General features: G+C 42.9%; 1 protein-coding gene across 2 annotated transcripts; it reads right to left on the bottom strand.

The window, feature by feature from the left end:
* Positions 1-414: 414 nt before the first annotated feature.
* On the bottom strand, positions 415-27,241 carry ANKRD29 (ankyrin repeat domain 29). Of its 2 annotated transcripts, XM_054192368.1 has the most exons (10): positions 27,221-27,241; positions 21,769-21,879; positions 19,682-19,780; positions 17,190-17,288; positions 12,163-12,261; positions 9,124-9,222; positions 4,148-4,246; positions 3,590-3,685; positions 2,414-2,512; positions 415-538 (listed from the first exon to the last, which is right to left on the bottom strand). In XM_054192368.1, exons 1-10 carry the CDS (start codon positions 27,239-27,241, stop codon positions 455-457), a joined length of 906 nt encoding a protein of 301 aa, XP_054048343.1. In that variant the 3' UTR covers positions 415-454. The 2 variants fall into 2 exon arrangements, with proteins under 2 accessions (XP_054048343.1, XP_054048344.1); XM_054192369.1 differs by lacking the exon at positions 2,414-2,512 and having other exon boundaries at positions 455-538.
* Between the last annotated feature and the right edge of the window lie 58 nt (positions 27,242-27,299).

The raw sequence follows: 27,299 nt of genomic DNA, 5'->3' as shown, positions 1-27,299 counted from the left end.
AACAGCTAGATCTGAGCATCGTTTTGGCACGAGGGCTGGCTGCTCCGAGGCACCCGTTACAGCTCTGCGGCCATGCCAGTATGGGAACGCGTGTCTGAAACGGCGGGAGCACTTGCTTGTGTGGGGATGCGTACGCTGCAGGCACAGAGGAGCAAACACTGGTGCTGGGACCGGTGGGATCCTGGAGTGCAGGCAGGGCTGCAGTGCAAACGCAGCTCCCAGGCCAAATCCTGCTCTCGTCACAGTCCTTCTGCGCTCAGCAATGCCAGGCAGAGGCCCCAGCCCATGGCGATCCCGTGTCAAGGGCCTCATGCGTTCAGGGAGCGTGTACCGGAGAGGCTAATCAGTTCTGCAGACTGTTCCAACAAGCCCTTCTCGGGCAACCTAGGGTTACTGTCATGCTACTGTGGTCAGGGCACATCTCTGTCAAACCCGCATTTACTGCAGGGCTGCATTAGCTTTTCCTTTGCTTTTCCTTCGTGCGGAGGAGTCGGAGAATGCGTTCATTTTTTGTTAGTTCTGACGGCAGTTCGTTTGCCTGGAACAAAAAACCTTCAGGTTAGCAAAAATGAATGAGTGTTTCCAAACTATGGCTTAAAAGCATTATGCTCTACAGAAGATGGTACTAGGCATTATAATGACATGCTTATTCGAGTGTTGTCTCCACCACTGTTGGAAATATCTGAAGAAGTCACCTTTCCACACAGTGTGCAAATCTCACTTAAGTCTTCAAAATAATCCTAGCATGGAATTTGAGCGGCCAGCTCATTTTGTGCTGATTTCCAAGCTGAATGGTATCCCTTGGGATCCCCTCCCTATGCTACTGCCACACAATTAAAAGAGAACATAGCTGCTGATTTTTTGGGGGATATGAGGCAGGTCTTTAAGTACCAAAATCCATAAAAGTCCAAGGAAAGACTTTAATTGCTATGAAATAGTCAGTGCTTTTCTGTAGGATTGATAATAGAACGTCAGTTTGGTGTTCTGTATTTACTGTATACAATTGCAGGGCCTGTTGTGATAGGAGAAGGGGTAGTGTCTTTAAACTAAAAGAGGGAAGATTTAGACTAGATATAAGGAAGGAATTTTTTACACTGAGGGTGGTGAAACAGTGGAACAGGTTGCCCAGGGCGGTGGTAGATGCCTCATCCCTGGAAACATTCAAGGTCAGGCTGGACAGGGCTCTGAGCAACCTGATCTAGTTGAAGATGTCCCTGCTCATTGCAGCTGGTGTTTGGACTAGATGACCTGTAAAGGTCCCTTCCAACCCAAACTATTCCATGAGTCTTTGATTCTATGAATTTTGGTAACATAAAGTATTTATAATGAAGCTACTTGTGCAAATCTGTACTTCTGTCCTGTATAATGTGCTCTCTCGTGCCAAATTGCACGTTGTTTAAGAAAAAGAAAAATAATCGGTAGGAGAGGTTACAGCCACATACTTTTTTATACTGCACACCCTTCTGCTGCAAATGACCATGAGTAGCAGAAAAATCTTGCACATTATTTGGATGATAGCATCAAAACAAAATGCCTATTAACACAAACTACAGTATGTGAGGCATTAACTCTGCTGCCATCAAGTGGAATGATACAGAAATAACAGGCACAGATTTTATAGTACATGACAAACATTTTGAAGGGACATGGTAGATTACTTGTATTACAAACTTTCATTCGCCCAACCATAAACCAGAGGCAAATACCAGACCACCCATTCAGAGCTTAACAAACCCAGCGAGATATCAACTACAAGCAGCAAATAGTTCATAAACAGCTCTGCAGAAGACATTTTCATGGAAATTATCAAACATGTAATGTTAAAACACTTTACAGAATGAAAACAAGACAAGTTTTCTGCAGAAAAGTTGCTGCCGTGAAATTAATATGAAACTATTTCAATAAACTAACAGATTTATAGTAAGATATGGAAAAGAGGCGTGGGATATTTTTTGCATTAGCAATGTGCTGAATCCTAACGAAGTTTTCTTACCCAAAGCACACAGATATATATTTCTCTTGCTACTGAAATATCTTTCTTGCATATTTCTCACAAGACATGAATATAACTTACAACTTATCAAAAGCAGTAACAGACTAATGTTTCCCTAAAATGCAACCTAGCTAGCCCATGACTAGCTATAGTTAATTTAAGCTGTGCTGCGTGGTTTGGTTATTCTCAGATTGATGTAACTTCACAACTACCAGCACCACCCGTGGTACTGCCTAGCACCCTGATAGATGCTTATATACAGAAACAAATGGACTGAACGGTGGTGCTTCAGGAGAGGATCGAGAGGCAACCACGGACCAACAGAGAAACGTGGACTGTCACCACCCACGGGGCACGCACGGCTCCACTGCTTGGTGCTCCCCACCTGCTCTTCACCAAGGACAGCATGGCAGGACATACCTTGTTCCTCAAGCATGGGTCCGCTCCAGCTTCGAGGAGCAGCGCCACTGTCCTCGCGTTGCCACTCAGGACAGCCGCGTGGAGAGCAGAGGTCCCATTCTAGAAAATACCAATGGAAACGTTTGTACTGTGCGTGGGAAGAAATCAAAAGGCAGTGAAACACAAATGTTTGCAAAGAACAAGCCTATGAACAAGAAAGAAATAACATGGAAGAGGGTGGGTCATCAAAGGTATGGGTCTGATTTAGACAGAGCGCTGGCAGGCTAGTGGGCTATGAAGGAGGTGATTTTAAATGCTTTAATAAAAATGGGAGTCAAGTTCACTTTACCACAGCAGTATTTCCTTTTAAAAAGTGTCCTTGTCATTAGATTAGAGGTGAAAGGAACATAGCACTCGCTTCTGCCTGGCAAAAATCAGCCATTAGCAAGTGAAACAGAAGCAGAAGAAGTAACGGAAACCATCTGTGCATTTTATCTTCTTTCTCTCATGATTAATGGTCTCAATGTCAAACAGCTGAATGATGATTTTTTTTATGGCTGGCTTTTCGTTTGTGGCTGCAAACTGACAGTTCAAATAAGCGTGGAAGCTATTTCATACTTGTAATTAACAACAAAGTTAATGTGACCTGGATTTTCAAGTACATCAATATTGCCAATTAGTTGCACGCACAGAGGCTATCAAAGTATGTGATTTAGAGGCACAAAATTAGATAAGCTATTAAACAGCAGTTTCCAAATATCTGTTATTTTTCAAGTCGTTTTTTGAATTCAGAGGAAAACAAAATGAAGTAGAGAATCTGGTCACAACAGGTCTCTTAGGATAATATTTTGCTGACTAAATGCAATAGAAGGCAGGGGATAATGCTACAAACTGCACCGTCGAGAGCAATCCATTTATAGTAGAAATAAAATCAGATGACAAAAAGCGGGAGAATTCTATCCATGACACAATGTGCTTCCTCATTCCAAAAATCAAAGTCACAATTTAATTTGAAAAGATTCATTTGTGTTTAGCGTTAGAGGCTAAATAAGATAAGATAATTTCATTTTTCTCTTGACTTTTTTGGGTTTAAGCTCCATATCGTCTTCCACTGGCAAGCCATAAACATAAGGTCTTTCATCAGACCCTTTGCCTTCTTGAGTTTCTGCCTAAAAATCTATGTGTTTCACTACTAACCTTCAGCAGGCCAAGCGTGGGAGAGAATTTCAGCAACTCTTCAATCACATTGTTGTACCCTTTAATGGCAGCCTTCAGTAAAGCAGTCGTACCGTCCTGTAAAGAGAGAGGAAGGTCAGTTCAGTTGTCACCAATGATGCTTTACCTGCATTCCCCTCGTCTGGAGGGAAACGCCATCTCTCCTCGACATCTCTGAGAGGAGGGTCTCTTCCGCTCATCATCTTTGAGGAGGCACCCCCACATGTGCTGCTGGTTTTAGGACAGCTGGAGGATTGTCTTCTGGCAGGTGAAAACTTCAGTGTAAAATGAATTCATGACACCATATATCGTCTGTGTCTCTCATTTGTATGGACATTTCCATTCCCTTATTCTAGAAGGTCCCTCCAGGAAGCTGTCCCAGACACAATGGGAAAAAGGGAGCCCACAGTGGGAATTTACAACCTGGCAAACAAGACAGCTTCTGGGGACGCCGGGCCTCCATTCAGACAGCCTTGCAGCCTCAAAAAAAGCTCAGAGGCGTTAAGCCGCAGACGGAGTGCAGGAAGAAGTGCTACTCACGTCCCGTGCGGCGTCTCGCTCAGCTCCCCGGAGCAGCATTACTCGCACCACTTCGCTATGACCCATCTGCGATGCAATCCACAAGGGAGCCGTCCCATCCTGCAAACAAAATCAGACTGCTAAAGGTTTCACTTCGAGATTCTGTGCTCCCTGGTATTTTACTGCCCAAGTCTGCCTACTGGACTGGATGTACTTAAACTTCTCAATTAAATCCTGCATCACAGATAGACATATGCAGAGTCGCTCCCAAAGGCACATGGGAGCTTGGTTAGAACCATTCCGGTTATGGAGTAGAGCCACCCTTAGCTGCTTTCTCTTGCATAGATGGCCTGAAACGTGCTTTGCTGTGCTAACAGTTAAAGCCCTCTTTGGCTTACCAGTCGTGCCTAAAATACATCGGGAAGTTTGAAATGTAAAGGCCAAAGGTATCATGTGTGCTTTGAACTCTAGGTGACGTGACAGAAGATACAGGTAAATCTCAGCACGCGTGGACAGATTCCGCACCTGGGTCTCTCCACATACAGAGTGGATGTTGTTTAGAGAAGCTGAGGAGCAATGCAAGATGATCCCCAACTTCCAATGTTAAGTTACGTTATCCACCCTCAGGGAATCTGGTAAAAACATCTTGCCTTACAGTGATGGTAAGCATTTCACAAATTTTATCATCAAGAACTCAGCTAGAAAACAAGGCAATTATCAAGGAATTCAGCATGAAACAATCTGATTTGGTAAAAATTCTCCTATCCAATCATAATTTGAGCAGAAAACCTCAGAAAATAAAATGCACTATAATTCAGTATAATCTAAACTATAATTTCCATCCCAAAGGCAAAGGTGAATTGAAGCACTAGAAGTATTTCTCGCCGCAATGAGAATTTAGTTTTGTGTCTTTTCCTCCTTTTGCTTCTAAATGGCCTGATTCTCCAGACTACAGGAGGACTCCAGCGGTCATGTGGTGCCAAACTGATTCTCGTGGGCCTTTCACAAAAGGCTTTGCCTGTATGGGCTTTAACGTAAAAGTGAGCCCTTACATAGCAGGGTGTCTGCTTCGCCTTAAGTGCTTGCCAGTTCCCCTCGCCACCCTCAGCAGCCTGAAGACTTGGCAGGAAAAAAGAAGACAAAATATACTGGGGCTTCCAAAAGAGCCTTAATGAGAAGTTTCAGAAGAAAACAACTTTTTACTTTAAATAAGATGTTTCCACCTTGATCAAAGAAGCAATCTCTCTGCTCCGTGCCAACTGAAGATTCATATGACTTGCTCATGCAATCCAAACACCTATTGTTGAACCAGTTCTCTGCTTTCTATGGGCTAGTGACTTAATCCTTTGGAAGAAACAGAAAAGTTATTTCTTCCTTTGATATAATATTCTGGGCTTCCCTTTTTTCTGATTCTGAGAAAGAGCACATACACATCGTGAAATCTTCAGTCTTCTCAAATGGTGAGGAACAAGAGCTTTACTCACTCTTGTACTATTTCTCTATAAATTAACTCATTGACATTAGTGACTGACCTCATTCAGTGACTGAACTCATATATCCTGTTAATACAATGAGTGTTCTTTGTGATTCAAAAATAACAAAGGCTGTCTCGTATACAGCCTATGTAATCTTAGCGTGATGGCAAAAACTGTTCCTCTCCAATTTCTAGTGTTTTCCCTACCAGTAAGCTGACACTTCTTTTTTTTTTTTTTTTTCTAATCTCCCCCCACCAGAGGGCTCTAGAAAATAGCAATAGGGGCACTGAAAAAGTCTATAAAACTTGGAAAATACCTGAGAGCAACCTACACAATTTAATCTGCATGAAGTATCAATGCTATACAAATCCACGCTTCTATTTACACAAGAAATGCAAGCACTATCACCACACAGGGAATACAGCAGCTTTCTTTTTTTCACAGTGAAGTTTGTAAGAACAACTCTTATTTTCAGGTATAAATGCAAAGGAGCAGAAAGAAATACAAGTGTTGGGTAACACCGCTGTTACCGTTAACTGTCCTTAATAGTATTGCTGTTAGACTCAGTATCTCAGTTACAGGCTAGAGGCAAAAATACATGGTGAGAAAGTGCGATTGCCCTGGAGGACTTAGCCTGAAGAGAAGAAAGGTGATGAAGTTGATGGTGGGCTCACATTGACTATTATCAACTTCTCTCTCTCAAGCAAACAGCATCTAACATGCAGGTTTATGCAAACCCATATAATATTTATATGGAGTAGATGAGATTTCTGTCCATTTTCTTGTTGGTGTATGGTGCAAAAGAGATATTACATCATACTAACGGGCCACATAAGAATTCCCATGTTAACAGATATTAAAGCTTGGAGGTGTGGCAGGATGAGTGAGAAAAGGAATGGATGCAGTTCAAAAGCTACTTTCCTTTCCTTGTCTCAGCAGACTGGAGACCATTAGATTCCTAGAACAATATTAAATACACCATGTTTTTAAGCTGTGCTTATTTCCGTATTTGATTACAAATATATACAGTATATTTGATTACAAGTACATACAGGCTACCTCTCGTTTTAGCCAGCAGTTGCAATCATACTCTGACTGAAATTTCTGGTGCTCTTTCTCTTACCCATTAACTAATGACTTTGCTTTGCAGCTTTGAATCTCAGTGTTTGCTGGTGGCTTGGAGTTTTAGAAAGGGACAGATTAGGGTGGGAGGTGAAATACCCCTTGAATTCCCAGTAAGGACTTCCAGGGAGAGAGAGCGCCTGCTCTCAGGCTACTCGGTGTCATCTTCGCTGTTCTGCCCATCAGTCCACTCACACCACTACACCAGCTGAATTCTTGCTAATAACTAATTGCTTGCTTGTCTGAAGTCTACACTCTATATAGCTTTACTGGCGTACATGTACGTGTAATTGCATATCATGTGTTAAGAAAAAAACATTAATTTTCAACGTATTTTGAATCTGCTTAGCCAGTCAGACTAAAGCCTGCTGGGACACAGGCTGCCAAAACAGACTGTAAAATTCATTGGCAAATAATCTTCTCTTTTTGTTCTTGAGTTGGAGAAGAAAAGAAACACCTCCCACACCAGGCTTCAGACACTGCCCCCAGCTCTGTCTAGACAAAAAGATGACAAAAGAATTCCTGCCCAGCTCAGAAATATCAGAAAGAAAAGAAGGCGGCTAAAATCCAAGAGAAATGTCATTGCCAGGGAAGAAACTCGCCAGGAATCTTCACTATTCGGTCTTGCGAGAGCTGAGCTGGAAGGCCTGCCCACGGACAGGCAGCACCATCCGAGATGCTCTACAGTGTTAGGAGCATCCCCGTGGGACTGGGAGATGGGGCATGAGACCAAAGGGGAACTGGTATCCACTACAGCAGCAGGAAGAGACATATGAGGCACACGCTCAGCCTCATGAATTAAGCACCCAAATTCACAAGGTAGAGAGGAAAACCTAGACACCATGAGAAAGAAGCATGAACTCACACCCGGCACTCTGCAGCTCTGTATTCAATATTACATTGCTTAGAAAAGTTTCCTATGGCAGTGAGCAACATGTACTTTGTGACTGACAGTTGGAGTCATCTGACATCGCAACTGCCCCATCTAGAGCTACATTCCTCATGACTAACATGCCACCTTCGAACAAAGTACAAATTTGTTTGTTAGTAAGAAAGAGACTGAAGTCCATCCAACCATTACTTTACTAATTAAACAGTAAAAATGTTCCATTTGTTAAGGAAATGTTTCAGATTACAGTGGGCCCAAATACAAATGCCACGGATTTATCCAGGCATAATCTTAGCAGGGATCGGAGGTACCCTGAAGCAAAGCCTGTCCTGCCGGAGATGAGACAGAGCCAGGAGGAACATTCACACAGAGTCAAGTCTTTGCCTCAACTAAGATTTAAAAATGCCTCACGAAACATTGTGTTGTAGAAATTGGATTAGAGAGCTAAAAAAATATTGTCAGAAAGAATTAGCTGGGGCATTATAATTACGGTTAGCAGAATGCAGCTTTTATGGCAAGATGGTGGAGCTAAATCTAAGGCTCCTCAACTTTATTTTGGCCCACTCAAAAGGCATTAATGCATACCTTGGTCTATCCTTCTACACTGATCTTTTAGTCTGCCTTAACTAACAGCTTTTAACAACATTTCTTAATCTTGACCTTGAGACACAGCATGGACGTAGCCTTGGAGCAACTAAAGAATCAGTCCATGCAGTAGCTGCCAGCACAGCTCTGGTGCTGGGGAGGTGGAGGAAGAGGCAGCAGGGAAATTACTTTAGTTTCAGCACATAAAATGCTAATCCAGTTTCCTTACACTACAGGAGTAGCAGGGAGGCTATGCAGACCTACAGATGCAGCAGCAGAAGTCATATAGATCAATCTCTGCTGCCGGGCTATGACTTGTCAGGCTTTTTGGCGTAGATGAAAGGAAATACTACGTCACATGCTACGTTGTCACATGCTACGTTGTCCACTGTTATTAGAGTTTTCACATTCATTTGCTCCTGCCTGCTGACTTTTTTAACTTGCTGCAGTCAGTGATCACAGCCACCTGGCAGCCATACATGACTGATTGCAAGGACGAGACCTTATCCCATCAATTTACGTGAAAACCCAGGACAGATACCGTGCCTGCAGGGTTTCAGCAGACCACAGGGGAGGCTCTCTCAAAGCAGGGATCTCAAAGATTCCTGGGAAGCCCTGTCTCTAAGCAGGCATTTCTAAGGGCCGGGAGTAAAGCTAGCTTCACAACTCCCATATCTGGCTACTCAAAGCAGCATCTAAATGTGCTGTTTAAGCCCTGATCTGAGAACCAAGAAAGAGCTATGCAATAAAGAAATCCTTTTTAGGAAACCAAGAGAGCTTTTATATATATCTGTGTGCATCACTTATTCTTATGTATCCCTCAGTTAGTTTAACACCTAGGAAATCTCTCTAACCCAGTGTTAATTTTTCGTAACTGTAAAATCTAGTAATTAGACCCCAGCTCTTCCTTGAAGTGTCGAGCTTACCTGCCGTGGCTGGTTAACCTTTGCTCCTGAAGAAAGCAGCAGTCGGATGACATCCAGATAGCCTCCTTGTGCTGCCAGGAAAATTGCAGAAGCTCCATCCTAAGAACAAACGCATGCAGCTTACACCGTGTTGAGATTATGCCACTTTTTTCCATACAAAACCAAACCAAACCGAATCAAGTTCTTCTTAAGCCATTATGCAGTGTAAGAGCATCTATGTAGCCAAGCTCAAGAAATAATTACCAAAATCCAAAGTCTAGTTCATGACAAACTATGCTAACATTTTTCATTCAGTATGCACAAGTACTGCTTCCCACCATATACCAAACTGAGCATTAAATCCCAGGTCTGGAATACTAAGTTCAAAGCATTGAACCACATAACAGGAAACCCATTCCTATACAGCAAATTATATTTATTTAGATTCATTTAGCTTTTGTATGTTCATGCAGAAGCGTTCTGCTATGTGGAAACACACGGTGAAAACATGTTCAAGTACTTTGCAGAACTGGAGGCCCCAGCACTGAAGTCTGCCCTTTAGGCTGAAGGAATAAGTACAGTGCCATACTACTGCACCACCCCACCAACAACCGTGGCACTACTCTGGCACATCTCGCAGAAAAGACTTGACCTGTAATAGAGTCATGTAAAGTAGTCCATGCAAGACAGAGTGTCTCATAGCCCTAGCAGAAACCAGCATTTTCCTGCAAAAAGCTTGTGAAAGAAATAAACAAATATGTGATTTTTTTTTTTCCTCAACGTGTCTTTCCTGTGCAGATGTTTTTCAGTGTTTGGCTTTATAGAAGCTTTTCCTTAGGAAAAGAATTTAGAAGTCATATTTCATTAATTTTTATTTGATGAAAAATTTTCAAACAGCATCAGAATCCAGCCAGACAGCTGGAAGTGGAAATCTGCACTGAGGGTGGGAAAGGTGTTTACCCATCCTACATCCACAGCACTCAGCACAGGACATGCTAGGGCAAGTTCTCCTAGGAGGTAAAAGTCTTTTAGTTTAAATAGAGACATGAATGAACCCCCCCACTACATCCCAGATGTACAAGTACACATCTAACCAATTTATGCATATGCTTATCACAAAATACAGTGCATTTTAGTTGAAGCCTGTTGTTGACCTTGGTGGCATATCACTATGTTGGGATGGAATGCTGTTGTCTGCAAAGAGATAACTGGTTAGCTACTCCTCTTCCCGCAAAACTCAGCACCGGCCTAGTGAAGCATGAGCTGAATATAGTGCCCCAGGGACCTGAATTTAAAATGTTTGACCTTGATTTCAAGACAAGTGTCCTGGTAAACAAGAGAGGTGTCTGCTGGCACTACAAAATGCACACCTCTGGGCCCTCTGAGGGCCGGTTTTCTTTGGTTGCTCTGCGAGTACATGAAATAGGGCAATGGTATCAGCTCCTCTGCGGGCTTCCTCCAGAGACAGGTATAGTGAGAACACTTCCATTTAGAAAGTAAACAAGGTTGTGTAATAGTAAAAGAGCTCTTTATTGTAACATCAATCAAGACAGAGAATCTTGGTTTCCCTGTCATCCAACAATTTTAAAAATTAACTATTAGTTTTTTGTACTTGATTTGAATTGATGCTATAATGAGAAAACTGTTTTAAGGCTATAAAGTATTTCTGCAAGAAATACTGTTTAGTCAGGGTGTTCTCTTTTCTTCTCCTCTTTCCCTCGTGGGAGTCAATTTAAGATTAAAACACCTTTTGTTGGTTTCGGGAGGACTACCTAAATGCACGCTTGAAATCCCTCTCATTTGGCTGCCAGCCGGTTACCCCTTTGCAAACGCCGCTTGGCAGTGTCCCACAAAAGGAGCCAGTCTAATGCTCTTTTTCAAGAGGTTGTGTTCTTATTTTATTAAGCAGCTATTTCTGACTGGTTTGGCCCAATGGCTGTGAGCAATAAAAATACACTTCTAAATCCAATTGCAAATATTGCTCATTCCCAGGAGAGACAAGAAGGAAGTGATTTTACTGCCTTCACTTGTAGGTATGTGCCTGCAGGTGTGGCAGCATGGCTATTTTTAAACCCAGTGGTAACCCCTGGGATTACCGTGCAGAGGCGTGAATCACTGCCCTCAGATTAGAAAGGCAATGGCTATTTGCGCAGCAGGGAGGGTGGGACGCCCTTCTTTATAAATGCGGAGTGAGGGAGCCCCTGTGTGACCCATGCACAGCCCCCTAAGCAGGCTGGTGGCTTCTGTAGTCACCAGCCCTTGGTTCCCACCCACGCTTACAGGAGCTGAGTGTGACAGCATCCTGCAGATCCAAACCCCATGGAAATGGCTGAAAAAAAACAATCGCATATCCCTGGGGGACAACTTCCTTTTTGTCAGTCTTGTGTGCCCTGGGGTAGGAAAGAGTGATGGGAATTGGAGGGAAAACCTGCCAGTTATTTCTGTTGAATTCTGAAAAGCTCAACTTATTTGTGTCTCTGTTGAAGTAAATTAAATCCAGTGCTTCACTGTCTCGATCCAGCTTTCTGAAAAGTCAATTCAGTTTAGTCATTTTAACCATTCTTTGCCCAAAGCGCTGACAAGGTAGAGATGCGCAAATACCAGATGACATCATTTTAACTGATATTTTTAAAAAGACAACACAACTTTTACTACTCTTTCTGGCAGAAAACTAACGAACTGATTCTCTAGTACATCAGTGGCTTTATAGCTGTTCACCTGTCTGTCTGCAACGCGAATCATGGTAGAACGTGATTTCATTACCTTCTTCAAAGGTAATGGATAGCACAAATCTGATCCAGGTTTGGTACATATCCTTCATGCAGGTAAAAGACCAAAAGGCAGCCAAATCATCTTTTCTGCTTTTGTGTTACTTCTTCCAGGATCATGAAGAGCAGACAGGTAACAAAATTCACATCTTAGAAGAGTAGAGTACTATAAAACCACAACGTTTGGCAAATACTTCTGTGTGCTGGAGCCAAAGTATCTGCTGTTGTCCAACCAACAGCACATTTGTTCCACCACCAGTGCTGTCAATATAATCTACGTCAAATAACTCACATAAAGTTGATCGTGAATGTTGGCGCCGTGCTTTAACAGAGTGTCCACTACTTTTGCATGCCCGTACTGACAAGCAGCTAGAAGAGCAGTACCTCCATCCTGTGAAAAAGCAAAGAATGGGTACAGTCAGGTGAGAGGGCAGGTGCTGGACTGAACATCGCCATAAAACATAAGCAAATTTTAAGGCTCTTCAGACTTTGGCTCACAGCAGTTCTGTAGTGAATAGCTACTGAATCTTTCATAATTTTAGTAGAGTCTTGCCCCACAAATCTTTAAACTTGGATCTGTCACTATAAACATTTTCTCCTGTGACATTTTTAGCGAGGGACAGGAACGAAGAAAATTCTGCTTTTTGTTCCTCATCTTCTGCCTTCCCACTAGAAGCTTTGTTCACTTCACAACTCCAAGCTCCTCCAAGTCTCTTCCCTTTACAACCAAATCCACCACCCCTGCGAAGTCCTTACACCTACCGAAGGACAGCACACCTTTCCCCTGCCCTAAAGCGTACTGATCATTTACTCTTCTTTGGCCAGAACCTCATGCCCTATCACGTCTTGCCTCTCACCTGTTGATTGTTGGCCTGAAGTAGAGCAGGGAGGATGCATTTTAAAGCATGCTAGCGAACTGCGGAAGCGTGCATCAGACCAAAACCAAGACCACCAGTACTTCTGCTGAAGAAGTGATCCCTGGAGGTAGTAGCAATCCCAGGTGGTTATAGTGACTGCATATCACCACTAAAGGGAGACCTAGACACATGCATCAAGTCCTGCGTGTGGAGACACTCCCTTGGAAGCTGTCTGAGAAAGTAAAAACCTCTGTGTCACTGGCAATCGACTCCACACCAGCTGAAACAACTAAGATAGCAAATGCGGGTCTTGCCAGCTTGGTAAATGCACTGTGCCTCACTCAAAAATTACCGTTATTTCTGACACGGACACAGAGAGGAAGTTTTTATCTTCTCTCTGGGACGGCACCATGCCATCGTGCAAGGATGAGACATACCCCAAGTCACCCACACCAGAGGTCTTCTCTCTCCTTCCCTGCCTTCTCCCAGTCTCAAGCCCCTCCTCCACAAGATAAGCTATCTAAAGTATTTCAGATAAATGGTTTCTAGAACTGTTATTAATGCGGGCAGAAGATTGTGTTTTCCCTCAGCCTTGTCCTCTGAAACAGCTCCAAAGTTTTGTCTGAAATTTTCCACAGGCAGATATCCACAGGAGAAGTTACAGCTCGAATAGCCAAATGGATGTTTTACAATGGGAAGTGCCAATCAAATTTATTAATCTGTGGTGCTATTTCATGCCTATAATAACCTCATGAAAACTCAAGCTCTGACATGACCGAACTAACCCACAGGGACTGTCTATAACTACTCTCAAAACCTCATATTGACTCTTCCTCCCTACGACACTGAAAAGCAAACAAGGTTTGAGTGTCTGCAAAGTCACAGATGTGGAGCTGTTACGTGACAATCTAAGAATTGCATATTAATTCTGGATTATTTGAGTAAATATATTCTGTAATCAGGTCAGTGGAATTAAGTTACTCTATAGCTACAATGAGTCATTAGACTTTCCTGTCAAATTAAGCTACCCAAATGTAATAGGAACTGCTGTAACAAAACACAAAAGCAACCACAATGCTTCCAAGATTAAAAAATACCTTATACACACTTAAAAGACAATGGCAAAAGCTAATAGCTGCGTGAAACCTATTTCCTGTCTCCAACCAGCTGAAAGCCATTTGCTCGATTACTGAGTTATCAGATCAAAGGGCTACAAACAAAAAACAGAGACATTTTTAAAGACTCTTTCCCCGAAGGAAATGGGGAGAGAAAAATTAGTGAAACTGTGCTATCCAGATTGGAGTTACTCTGTGGAGAGACAGCGAAGGATGAGTTTTAGGAAGCTTAAAACTATTGAGGTTCCCTGTATGGTGGGTAATAGACGTACTCAGCTGTATATGAGAATAGTTTATTGCTTTATGGTCTGTTTTTTGTTTTCTAAAATTCTCGTGTTCTTAACAAACTCTGGCTATTTTAAGAAGATTGTTTGGCTATTAACATAAGTTCTGGAGGGAACCAAATGACAGGTCCCAGATCAAAGTCAGGGCCTCAAAGCTACCTGCAGTTAGCACAGTGGAACTGATGCTCAACGTTTGGAGTACAACTGCGTGATCCCACCTTGGGAGATGTCACAGCTTGAGTTTAAGAAGGGAGACACTTCTCATGGGTTATCTCCAAGTGTCTCAAAATGGGGATCCTGATCAAGTGTTTGGTTGAATCCAACGAACAAGTTTAGACAGATATGTTTTTGGAATGAATAGCACATTTCCAAAATACGTGATTTAAATCTTTCAGACTAGAGTGACCAAGTTTCCTAGATCACCCTGGTCCAAGTCTAGGGGTCAGAAAAAAAAACATTTGGTGTTCCCCAGTTCCAGCTGCCCACCCTAAATCAAATATTTACTGGGCCAGAGAGAACTGGAGATTTGGACCCTGATCAGGAAGACAACTGGGCTCTAAGACCTGCTCTACTGTGTCTCCTATGAAGTTGAATATATTCAAAAGAAGACACTGAGATTCATTTGAATGCTCTGATGGAGACAGGTCTTGCTGTAAGAAAAGGGGAGTTGGGACCAGAAATCTTTTTAACTGAAAAGGCCATGCGGTAAGACAGCACTCAATTAAACTGAGGAATTGTCAAACAGTGTGAAGGTCCATGGTTTCTTAGGAAGAGAAAAACTCAGCCATTGAGCTTCCATTTTGCTTTCTCTTACACTTTCTTCCCTTTTTGCCAGCCCAAGAGCCTTTCCTCCAGCATGCTTTCGCTGGAGCCCCCAGTGTTTTACAGGCCATTGAGAAGGCAGGTGAGTTATTAAAAAAAAAAATAAAGAAAAAAGTAAATGACAGAGTTTTAAAATCCCTTTCAGCCATGTGATTCCCTCTTTCCTTTTTGGCGTCAGGTGAGATGAGTGAAAAGTTGAAGCAGCATCTTTGGTACTGGCAAACCTCTTGGAAACTCTGAGGAGGGCAGCAAGTGGGAGCAGGGACGCGTGAGCAACCACAGAGGCCCTTCCAGGGCCATGGCAGTACAGCCCAGAGAGGCACGCTGCCTTGGGTTGATTTCTTGCTCATATCCTGTTTTCCTGACATAATGTAGCTCCTATTAATCCTTGAATGCAAACCCTTCCAGATCAGATAGGAGCCAGTTCTCTCAGCTACCTCTACAATTCTTCCTCTGAAACCATTTTTCTTACCCCTCCGCAGTCTGTCCTCCCTACTGGCGGTACATACAGTAGCTCCAATCTCCCATGGAAGCACTTGGATCAGCAGCATCCAATAAGACGACGCTATCTGGTGTAGACTTCCCTGTCTATTCACCTACCTGTTCCTGCACCTCTGCCATCATGACCAGAAAGTAGCTTAGAATTATATGGTGTTTTATGATCTCTGAAATAATGCTACAAGGTAGAAGTGATCTTCCGCAGTCACTACTTGCTGAAAAATAGCCTGTGACACACGGTTTGACCTGCAGTATTGCTCAGAAAACATGCCCCCATGAAAAGCCTTTTAAGAACCCATATGCTTATAACATGTCTCAGAGTAAGAAAAGAGAACATGTTTCAATTTATGATGCATGCTTCTAGGGATGTCAGACAATGCAGAATAATATTATTGAATAATATGTATTTTATAGTATATATATAAAATAACCTTCAATAGTACTATTTGTTCTCTTTACAACAGCAGAAATTATTGCTAATTACTTCATTACTCTGTTTTGGAACATGTTTGCTTTGCTTGCTGCAGAGAATATCAACTCTAATGATACCAGGTGTGACAAGAATTGAATGCCTATATTAACATAGTTCTCCATCACTCACATCTATGAGTAACAAATGTACACTCACATATATGAGTAACAAATGCAGTAATTACAATTTACAGAGAGGGACATGAAAAAGAACATGTTGGGCTTTGCATTTCCTTGCTTTAAAGTCTCTGTTTCCTAGGATACATTCAATTTGGTTTTTTTATTTCAATCCCACGTCTTCATTTATACTAGAAAGTTCTTTGTAAATTGATTAATTTTGCAGTGCCCTTTAAAAAAAGCCAGGATCAGCCATATCTTTTCCAGTGCCGCCATCGTTTCTGGGGCTTGGGAGGGATGGAGGAGCCTGTTATCTTAGTCGCCTGCTAACGGAACGATGGTTTGATGGAAAAATTCCAAGCTATAGAAGCTATATTATTAAATGAGAGAATGGAGCAGATACAAAAACACACTGGAAGGCCAATGGAAGATGCATACTGTCAATGCAGTGTGCTCTCAATGGTGCCTTCTGCTCAGGTACACACTGCTGCACAAAGTACAAGGTGGTTTCCCATCCAGACTCAGTCTAAAAGTGGGTTACCAAAGCCCAGTCTCAAAGCTGTAAGCATTTGGATCCCTGCACCAGACTCAGGCTCCGCCGTCTGGGCTTTTGGCTATTCCAAGAAGATTTGGAAAAAGGATCCACCTGAACAAAGAAATAGAAGCTCCGAGATGCATTTCATCTTCTTGTCACAGATGAGTAAATGGGAATTTAGGGAGGACTGCGGCTGATATATTCTTACATATCCTATGGTGGATGCAGAGACATCCCAATGTAGACAAAATTTCGGTCTATGCAAGTGAAGGACATACACACCTAAAAATGGATTCTACCTAACATTTACAAAAAGACCCTCTGTTCTTGTATTAGAGGATGACTTAAGGAAAGACTGATATCGCTATCAAGGGACTGATCTTTGATCAACTTATGCCATTAAGTCTAGACAGTAAAAGCTAGTAACCAGCTAGTCTAGACAGTAAAAGCTAGTAACAAGCTAATATTTTCACAATATGTTGCATTACCCATATTAGTCAGAAAACATTCAAGTGAGGAATTCCTTTTATCATCTTCCTGCTGCCATGTCATGTGAGCAGGAAAAACCAGCCTTGATTTTCAGAATGTATCAGCATGCAAAAATAGACCCATCATCTTACTTTATTCTTAAATTCAGTGGAGGCACCAAATTCAAAGAGAAACTTCACTACATCATTGTGGCCTTGCTGTGCAGCAAAGAACAGGGAAGTTGCACCTGACTGTAAGGAAACAAAATGGATTAAAAAAACCCCAAACACGTAACATACTTGACTGAAGTATATACATTTCAAATTGAAAAGTATTGAGCACAATCAGTTGGATATCAGCTGAAAAGACATGGTGATTTTGAGGACTCCAGAGGACACCAGGTATCTTAGGTCAGTTTTCTTCCCATTGCACTGAGAAATCTGTCCAGCATCACACATTTGAGTCAATTCTGAGTTTCACAAGGGGCTTCTTCACAGAGTTTCTAATATAGACCTCGGATTTGCTCACTTCTACCTAGTCACCAGATAGGGAAAGCAATCCCAGAGTGAGGAAAGAACAGTCTTGCACAACAGAGGAACAGCCAATTTGAAACCAGCTCCTATTCCACCTGCCGCTACAACCCGAGACAAATAGGAGCATGGAATGGATTTGGATCATTGTGTGGAAAGACCAGGGAGGCAGTTATTTGGTAAAGCAGAGCTCCACCTGCCGCGACTCTCCACCGACAAAATGGGACTGCTCTTGGTATAAGTCACCCTTGTCTCTTGCAGCAGTAGCTCCCCATCCAGCCAAGCAGCCTTCAAGCAACTATCACCAGCCCTGCAACTCCTGCTTTCCCTTAACCTCACTGAAGAACCGAACCCCCATATTTTACACTAGTTGTATAAAATACTGTCATTAACATGTGAGTAAATCAGGACCAAAAAATGAAGATGTAAGATTTCAGTGAGTGGACAGAAAGAAAGAGGAAGAGAAGGAAAGAGGAAGAGATGGAAGGGAGAAAGGTAGAGAAAGAGAGAAAAAGAGGGAAAGGGAAAGAGAGGGAGGGAGAAAGGAAGGAAGGAAGGAAGGAAGGAAGGAAGGAAGGAAGGAAGGAAGGAAGGAAGGAAGGAAGGAAGGAAGGAAGGAAGGAAGGAAGGAAGGAAGGAAGGAAGGAAGGAAGGAAAAGACAAGCAGGCTTTCCTGACTTGGGCCTCTCTCATCCCATGTAGAAGGTGCAGGAAAGGGGAGCTGCACATGAAATTCACTCCAGTGCCCAAAGCCTTTACCGTGGCACATGACCCCTTGAGACCATTGGAGAGCCCCCTCCTCCAGATGCATTTATGGGCCTCTCACTTCCCCAAGCTTCACAACAACTTCAGAAATACAAGGGCACTGATTTGAGTACGTGGATTTCGTTTCAGAACACTGCTGTTGGTCTTTAGGGCTTAAACGACATCTATTTTGCTTCCTCTCTGCAACAGAGTGATTTTGGAAGATTTCGGTGTTTCTCTTTTTGTTGGCTTGCTGAATCAGTATGGCCTGAGCGATGCTCAAGAGCAGCTCCATAAAACTGTTCTCAACTTTTCCTTTTGTTGCTGCTTTTCAAGCAATGTTTACCTAAGGGAAGGGACATGTTAAATACATGTTTTGCTGGAACAGGACCCCAGTGAAAGACACTGACAATCATGGTTAGAGCAAGTTTAGGCCAGTAAGTGCAACAACACTTATATCATTGAATACGGCATTAACTGACTCAGTAACTTGCAGATGTCAGCATGAGATTAATGCTCTAGTTCCAGGTAACCAAGGAAAGTGAGAAACATTGGCTTGTATTGTTAAAGCAACGAGCACGCTGCTGTCCTGCACTGCCTGCCATCATCCCATGTTACTGCATGCCCTCCCTAAATTGTTTTTCTCTTAGGACCAGTAAAACTGTTGTTGTCCCAGAACAATTCTGCTCTCTGTGTACAGCGCACAGACCAAAGGGGCTGCAGGTACCCCTTACAACCACTTGCGTGGAGTACGAGGGGAAGGCACTTTCCCAAAACTAGCTGCTGACGTCCCTTCCACAAGCAAGCGTGTCATGGTGTGAGAGGTGCCTTGAATGCAAAGCAGAGACGTAGGGATGGGTATGGGTGATTAAGCTCTGTGATTGTTAGAGATGAGTTGGCTCAGACTAAGAGGCAGAAGCTCCAAATCATACAGAGTCAAAGTAATCCCCGGGCTAGCAACAGCATCCACTCTATTTTAATGACCAGAGTTTAAAAATCAAAAGGTAAAGGACTTGTCCTTATCAGTTATCTCATCCAGAAAGCTGTAAACTACTGTGCCAATAAGTAAAATTGCAGATGCATTTATGGTGTAATCCTGGAGGGGTTACATCTCAGATGTAACTGACCCTCACCAACCAGACGTGCTGGAAATGTTTGATGAATTATTTATAAATGTATCCCCGGCATCTCATTTTCCATTATGAACTCCAGACACCTTATTCCTTGATGTTCTCAGTAGAACAGGCCCTGTTTATACATGCAAGCGACAAATAAGCAGTTGGCAAGAAGCAACAGACAACACTTTTATTATTTCTAATAAACCAACAGTCACTTAATCAATCCCTGTTTGAACGCAGAACTTCTCCTACCTCTCTCTGCAGATTGATATCTGCTCCTTGCAACACCAATTCCCGCACGCAATCTATGTGTCCGTAGTAAGATGCTACCATCAGAGCTGTTGTGCCAAGCTGGGAGTAAGGAAAAACAAGTCAGTACCTTTAACAGACACCTCCAGCTGTCTGGAAGAGACAGCACCTCTTCTGAAAGCTGAAGGAAGATTATGATCATTGCAAAACCTGCTACCAGGTTTAAAATTTACTATCAAGAATACTTTGGAAATAAGCAATTAGCAGGTGTTAAAGCAAAAACATTACAGACTTGCCTGCAGTGTTAGGGCCTGACCATTCAAAACCATGCAACATTTGTGTGCAATGACTTCTCCTTGTTGTCCCAAAATAAGTGCAACAAGAAAATAGCAACAATATTTTTGATTTATGCACAGCATTTTATCGGAGAACCTCAAAGATCTTAATAACCTTAGGCAACCTTAGACTCAGGAGCCGAGTGACTTAGCTGAGTCACTTAATTGTGAGTCATAGTCAGGAGTAAGGTCCGGGTGATTTAATTCCCTCTCCAAACAATGACAGCAAACTCACCCTGTGACTCTTCACATTACATGAGAGAACTTTCCATACCAGAGCTGTGTTTTCGGGTTCTCTCAGTACCCCACAAGGTCACCGCTCCAGTGGCCCAAATAAGATTTAGGTTATATTTATGTGGTATACGGACAATATACATGAACCACATGCATAAGGATAAAATTCATCCTTCTAAAACATTCGCACACACTACTTTAATCTAAAGCAGGAATGTGTGACTTTACAAAAAAGTCGCATGCAGCCTTAATCATAGAAAAATGTTTTAGTCTAGAAAATGTGCATGCCTGATATAATTAATAAGTCAGGGTATTTTACAACATATTGTAAAAATTCTTGATCAAGGTTAGCCTTATTTTGAGGAAAAATGAGCATTAGCGGACCTTATTCTTTACACTGATCTGTATCCTGCTTACTTCATGCCCTCATCTGAACACCCTTCCCTCCCTGTCAGACACTCACACCATCAGGTCCAGAAGTACTGCAGGACAAATAGTTGCCCAGAGGGCAAAAATGATATGAAAATTAAAAGTTACGTTAAAGTCAGTGGGCTTGGAAAATCTCTTGCACTTTGAAGGTATTCAAAGTGAGAGGAGCTGCAGCAGGTTCATGTTTCGGGCTGGAAGTGGCACTAATCCTGTACCACACAGGCATGACTCTCGGTAAATCAGTCCCAGCACCAAAGAAACCTGGGAACTTCTCAGCCTTGGTTTTCCCCTGCTCTTTGCCATAGCTTAGTACAATCAAGTATCTCTACATATGTTGTAGGCAGAATAGCAAGACTTGCCCACCATCTGCATTTTCAACCCATTTCTAATCTCAAAACTTATTTCAACCCATGCCAATTACAGTAAGGAAATCCCCCTGAAATCTTTCTGTCACGTGTCTGGGCTCCTCTTTGCTTGGAAATTGTACCGTGCCTTCATGTTGGTGCCAAGTCCAGGAGATACTGGGGCTGGGGGGAGGAAGAAGTCAGGAGGCCAGCAGTTCTTCTGACGGCACCGCCGGCTGTAGGACGCTGTGTGCCACACAGGGTGGGAACGGCTGCACATCAAATGCAAACTTTTACATTGTCTAAATGAAAACTGTGGTCCAGGGTTGGGTTTTTTTTTTTTGAAAACTAATTATGAGGAGCTCTGCTAGCTGACAGAATCATTGCTGCTTGGGCTCGGTTGAGTCGACTCTTCACTGTGATCTATCACTACAATGACATTTCCTTGCAAAGAGAAGCCCGAGGTGCTAGGATCTGTGTTTTTAATGTCAGCGCCACAAATAACTGTGTAAGACACATTTTTGAGCGCTGGCAAATTCCTAACCCCTTGCCACTGATGTAAATCATCACCCTTATTTTATCTTGAGTTTCAAACTTGCTTCCTGACAAGGGAAGGTTTTAAATCATCCCTAAGTGCCATAAGACTCTCAAATGACTCGTGTTAGATCCCTGCCGCGCCCTGGGTGCAGGGGGCTATGGGAAGCGATGTAAAATCAGTGCCGTGGCTGTAGGGGCACTGTGCGCATACGCTGTCTTTGCAGTCCACATCTACTCGCCCACTGTTGAGCAGCAGCTGGAGGAGAGCCAGGTTTCCTTTTCTTGCAGCCCAAAACGCAGCATTGGCGAGTGGTGTTTCTTTCTGGTGGAAAAAAAAAGAAAAAAAAAAGAAAGAAAAAGGAAAAAAGAAAGAAAAAGGAAAAAAAAAGAAAAAAGAAAAAAGGGAAAAAAAGAAGAAAAAAGAAGAAAAAAGAAAAAAAAAGACAAAAGCAGAAATAAGACACTTTGGAAGATGCAAAGATGCATTGGACTAACACACACATGCAAATTCTGCATTCAAGCCAGGCAACTTTCAGCCTAGTGTGCTGTTCTGTCAAAACCAGAGCATGGAAGGAAAAGCTAATTTAATTTCTTTGTGCAATTAAAGACATCAGTCTCCCTGTGCTACCTCGTGTTGTTTCAGGTCCTCCCTGTGTCCATGGCAGCCTATGACTCTTAGCTTGCTCTGTAATGAGAGACAACGGTGCTAGTCCAGATCCACAGGGAAACGTCACACAAAACAACGTGCCAACTGGTACCTGTATTGTCTGCTTCTGTGGTGGGGCTGGGCACAGTCAGAGAGGCTGAATCATCCTGCTGGCATGTCCTGCTACAGGACATCTTCCTGGGTTTCAGGTTAGCTCTCTGGCATCGCCTTCTTTTCTGCACATAAAGTCCCAATACAGGAAAAATATTGTTCATGCACCTCCCATACTGTTTGGTCTGCCTCCTCCCTCAATTAACACCCTGTAACTGTGGGCACATGAGATATCTCCTGGGTGATGCTAGGAAAAAAAAAAAAAGAAAAGGCTAAAATCTTACTGTCTATAGGCTTATAGATCCATTTACTAAGTATGCAAGGCGATACATAAGGCAAAATTAGGAAACTCTGAAATCTAGATAACACAGGCCACTGTTAAACAAATTGGTAGTAATATAATACTCTTTTGAGGCTTTCTTAGTCCTAGAAACAAGGACCACGGTGTGACTTCTCCTGCGTAGGAGCAAATTATCGCTGCCCCAGCATAGGAGGAGGACAGCAGAACGGGTAAGCGCTGTGACGGGTGAAGTGTGGAGGGGAAACACCACTGTGATGGCAACGCTACGTATCCTAGAGCAGGCTCACGCCGCTGGTTTTTTAATAAGGCCCAAAACCACCAACAGTTCAGTAAAACATTGTTTCACTGATGGTCATCTTAGACCGAAACAGCGTCAAAATTACCCGGGGGGCCTTGCTTTCCCGTGAATCCTGCCTTCAGGGCAACTCCAAGAGAGTGCAGAGTGGATGGAAAAGTCAATCATTCTGCTTCAGAAGATCTGATACGCACTTCTCCGTCTCTAAATGTCAATGGGCGCGTGTAATGTGGTAGAGAATCAGGATTGAATGGTTTTATGGTTGATATTTAAAATGCACATATAGAGCAGAGTTTAAATTGCTTCTTTCACTGACACGCAGGTAATAAACCTCCCAGAAACCAGCAGACACAAGACCAATCCTGTGTGAATCTATCCCAGATCCGTCGCCCTGAGCACTTTCCATGGGTTGCATTTTTAATATTCATAGGTTGGAAAATTGGCAGCTGTTTGAGTCGAGAGGAGTTTCAACCATTCAATAAATTATAAGACACTTCCTATAAACTGATAGTGATATTTCTTGTACCAGCACACACAGGGGCAGGAGTCTGGAACATTTAGCAAGCACATTAGTCTAATTTTTGATCTTCCTTTTACAGCTAATACATTTCTCCCGGTGAATCTGTAGATAATGTCGATCAAAGTAGAGCTGGCAGTTTATACCCTCCTTGCTGGCAATGCAGTAGCGTCTTCCTATCTTTACCCTTACAACCACTCAAAATGTTATGTAAAAGCAAACAATTGACCTAAACATTCAGTAGCCCATGATGCCCTTTTTGCTCTGATTTATTAGGCAGATATTTATTTACTTATAGAGCTGGTATGTAGGAATATTGTCTGATTGCCTTTATTATTATGATATTCAGTGGAAAGCTACTGCAAAAGAATGATATTTGGACCTCACAGAATGGGAAATCAAATTCCTTACCTTTTATTTTCTTGCTCTATTCCTTAAAGTTTTAGAAAGCTTTGGGGTATGGCAATATATCCGTATATATATGGCAATATATCCATATATTCAAGATTTATTTCCCCCAGCCCAGTTTTCACTACGAGGGCACAGTAGCAATGTGACTGCATTTTATGGTGCCTACCGTACGACAACGCCTTTATCGATCAGGTAGGCAGGATCCAGAATCAATACTCAGGAACTCTTTACTTGCTTTCATCAGTTTACATGAGGAGAGAAGAGAACTAAGTTGCCAGCGTTACCCTCATCTGCAAGTAAAAGTCCAAAGTCTTTAGCCTTATGAGTCATAAATTCCTACCTCTTTTTTTTTCCCCCTGTAATTCCTACACTAGCTCTCCAGAAAAGTTGTCCTCGTATTTTGGATCAGACCCAAGGAATGGAAGAATTCTCCAGTGCTCCAGGACACAAAATGAGGTTTTTCCCAGTGGTGTTTTTTGACCCAGTTAGGAATGACTGCTGTCAATACTCGCGCCTCCCCTTGTGCCCCCACCTTGCTGGGGATTCCTTGTATAAGAGCAGACAGAACAGTCACACCATCAACCATGGAGTGGTTAGATAAAAAAAAGCAAACACAAATCTGAGCTATTTTACCTGCTAAAATGAATGGAAATTTGCAAAATCATTCAGATGATCTGGGCACCCTACAAGGACAGCCTCAAGGACTACCATCTGGCAATTTCTCTTCTGCTTTCAAACCAAGGATTTATACACCTGTGCTCTTCATTTTCATGTGGTATCAGCAATAGTGACATCACTAGCAGGCAAAATGTAAAATGCTGCTTCGGGATTAATAATCTGATTAATTGAACGATTTTTGGGCAATAAATGGGTTTTAAACTGCAGGATATGACATAAACCTTGACCGTTGCTGTTCAGTTATGAATTCAATTCTGTCTCATCTGATAATTCTTAGGGAGAGGTAATGTGGAATTTCAAGAGCTTACCTGGATGCAATTTTCATGTAATTCTTATTACAAAGCTAGTCTGGTTCTAAAAACTCCTTAAAGCAAACAACTGACCCTCAGCATTGACAGTCTGGGAACAGAATGTAATAAACACTTGAAAATGTGATTAGCTAATAGCTTTGGTGAAAATTACATGTTTCATTATGCCACTTGCTGCAGCATCAGCAACTTTTGGGATACAATTTCCTCCACTTAATCAAGATCTCTAAAGCATTATTTCAAACTCTGGCTGTGCTATTCATTTCGGTTGTTTATATGCTTTTACAAGAGCCCGAAGATGAAAAGCTGGCATTATATTCACGCTGTATTGGCATCAAGCAAAAATGCTTATTCAAAAATGGCCTAGAGGAAAATATATGTTATACATCTGACAAGACCACTTCTGTGCAGGAATATGGAAAAAATTAAATGCGATAATGTATCTGTATGTGTCATCTTAGGAATATTAAGGGGAAAACTATCATTTAAATGCTGCGATGAGCAGCTCCTGCTCCCTGCCCTACCTTTGACTTGGTGTTTGCAGAGAAGAGGCAACTCACAGTGGGGTAACAGCTGAGGAGGAAAAGTGCAGTTCTTGAACTGTGATCTTGAAGATGAAAGAAAAGAGGCAATAGGCAAAGAGAAAAAAAAAAAAAAAAGACAGGAGAAAGAGAACACCAGCCCAGCAGCTTGTGCCTTGTACTGTCAAAAACCAAGAAAATTCCCTTTTCTTTCTCGGTTTCCAAACCAGTCCTAATGGAAAGCAGGAACTGAGTAAAATGTTTTAAGAAGAAGAACTGGAAATCAGGATCAAGCATGATGCATTGAAAAATGTTAGTAGGACTTAGGAGGAAAGAGAGAGGACTTTATTAGATACCAATACATCCTACGTAGAATCATAGAATGGTTTAGGTTGGAAGGGGCCTTAAAGATCATCTTAGTTCCAACCCCCCTGCCATGGGCAGGGACATCAAGGATCCTGATAAAGAAGAAACAAGATACAAATGTAAGTTTAGACAGGCAAAAGCTGGTATAAGAAGAGAGGATATTCACGTGTACATACAGTGAGAAAGAAAGAGAAATGCTACCTCATGGATAAGTAGGCTGATATGATGGGAAACACGAGCAGAGAGCAGCAAACAGAGACAGCAGGAATCCAAAGTAAGTACAGAGTCTTCTGAGAGGAAGAGAAAATGCCAAGTAAAACGACACAGAAAAGAGAGAGAAAGCAGAGGGAGGCAGGGGCTGCAATTCTCCAGAGGGAGAGGGAGCAGGCAGTGAGCTACCTTGAACGGGAGTACTCGTGGGAAGAGCAAGTGAGAAATAGCGCACAGAAAAGGAGCGGAGAGGGATGGAACAGAAAAGAAGACCTGAAGGACAAGGTGAAAAACCAAGGAGGCCAAAAATGCAGAAGGCGGCAAGAAGAAGGGGCAAAGGTACTCTGCTCCCTGCCACACCAGGGCTTTAACTGCAGGTGGAAACCACCTGCTGCACCACCACCATCCAACCGACCCGGTGCCACCGCAGCACCAGCACCCCCTGGGGCGGGGGGAACGCCTTGACAGGAGTGAGAGGCAAGTACGGGGAATAATCCATCAGATAAAGCAATGCAACACGAGCAACATGGCAAAGGACTGGCACAGAGCTGGTGATCAATAAGAGGAGGGCAAGCACACCATCCAGAAAGTGCACAGCTAAGATGCACATCTAGCATAAATATTATCTGTTAGCATCAGCAAATTGCTACTTGCTTCCGTCTTTGGCAATTGACTTTATTAATCCTGTTCTCAGACTAAAAAAAATATTTTAGGTGGTCTTTTGAAAATTACTGCTCTTGCATAGTTTTAGATGGAGGAAGGACAAAAAGTGACAGGAATCATGGACAGAAAAGGGAAGGAACCAGCCTGGCTTCAGCGGCCACCACAGCCTGAAAAGAAAAGCAGGGATGGATGCTGCCTCCGAACTAATCACATCACGAGCAGCACTAGCAGAGATGGTCGGAAAAGTGGAGAGGAGGCTCCTGACTGCACCAAATCCCACAGCGCGGAGCCCGGCCACCCTAAAAAGCTTCATGGAGGCTCGCGGTTTATGTAACGCCAACCACGCAGCCTTCTGGGGATGTCGGCTGCGGGAGAAGCATCCTCTCCATCAGCTGCCACCGCGGCACTCCCGGGGCACCCCGTAGCCCGGGAAAGGCGCTGCTGTTTTCTTTCCTTCCCCCCTAAACCACCCCCGTATTTCCATTAAGAAAAAACATATAAATAAAATAAATCAATCCCCAAATCCAAGAATATGACGGAGCATTTCGCGGGATGCCGGCAGGGCGAGCACCAAACGGGCATTTCCACCACCCACCCCCCCCCCCCCGCCCCCCTCTCCCCGGCGCCCGGGCTCACCTTGAACGACATCCTGCACATCGCAGCGCTCCGCCTCCGCGCCGCTCCGCGCCGAACCGCGCCGATCCGCGCCCCGGGG

Source organism: Rissa tridactyla, chromosome 2 (assembly GCF_028500815.1).
Source record: "Rissa tridactyla isolate bRisTri1 chromosome 2, bRisTri1.patW.cur.20221130, whole genome shotgun sequence".
In the NCBI taxonomy this organism is placed as follows: Eukaryota; Metazoa; Chordata; class Aves; order Charadriiformes; family Laridae; genus Rissa; species Rissa tridactyla.
Note: the sequence above shows the minus strand (reverse complement) of the source record. Positions and strands in the feature narration are given on the sequence as shown.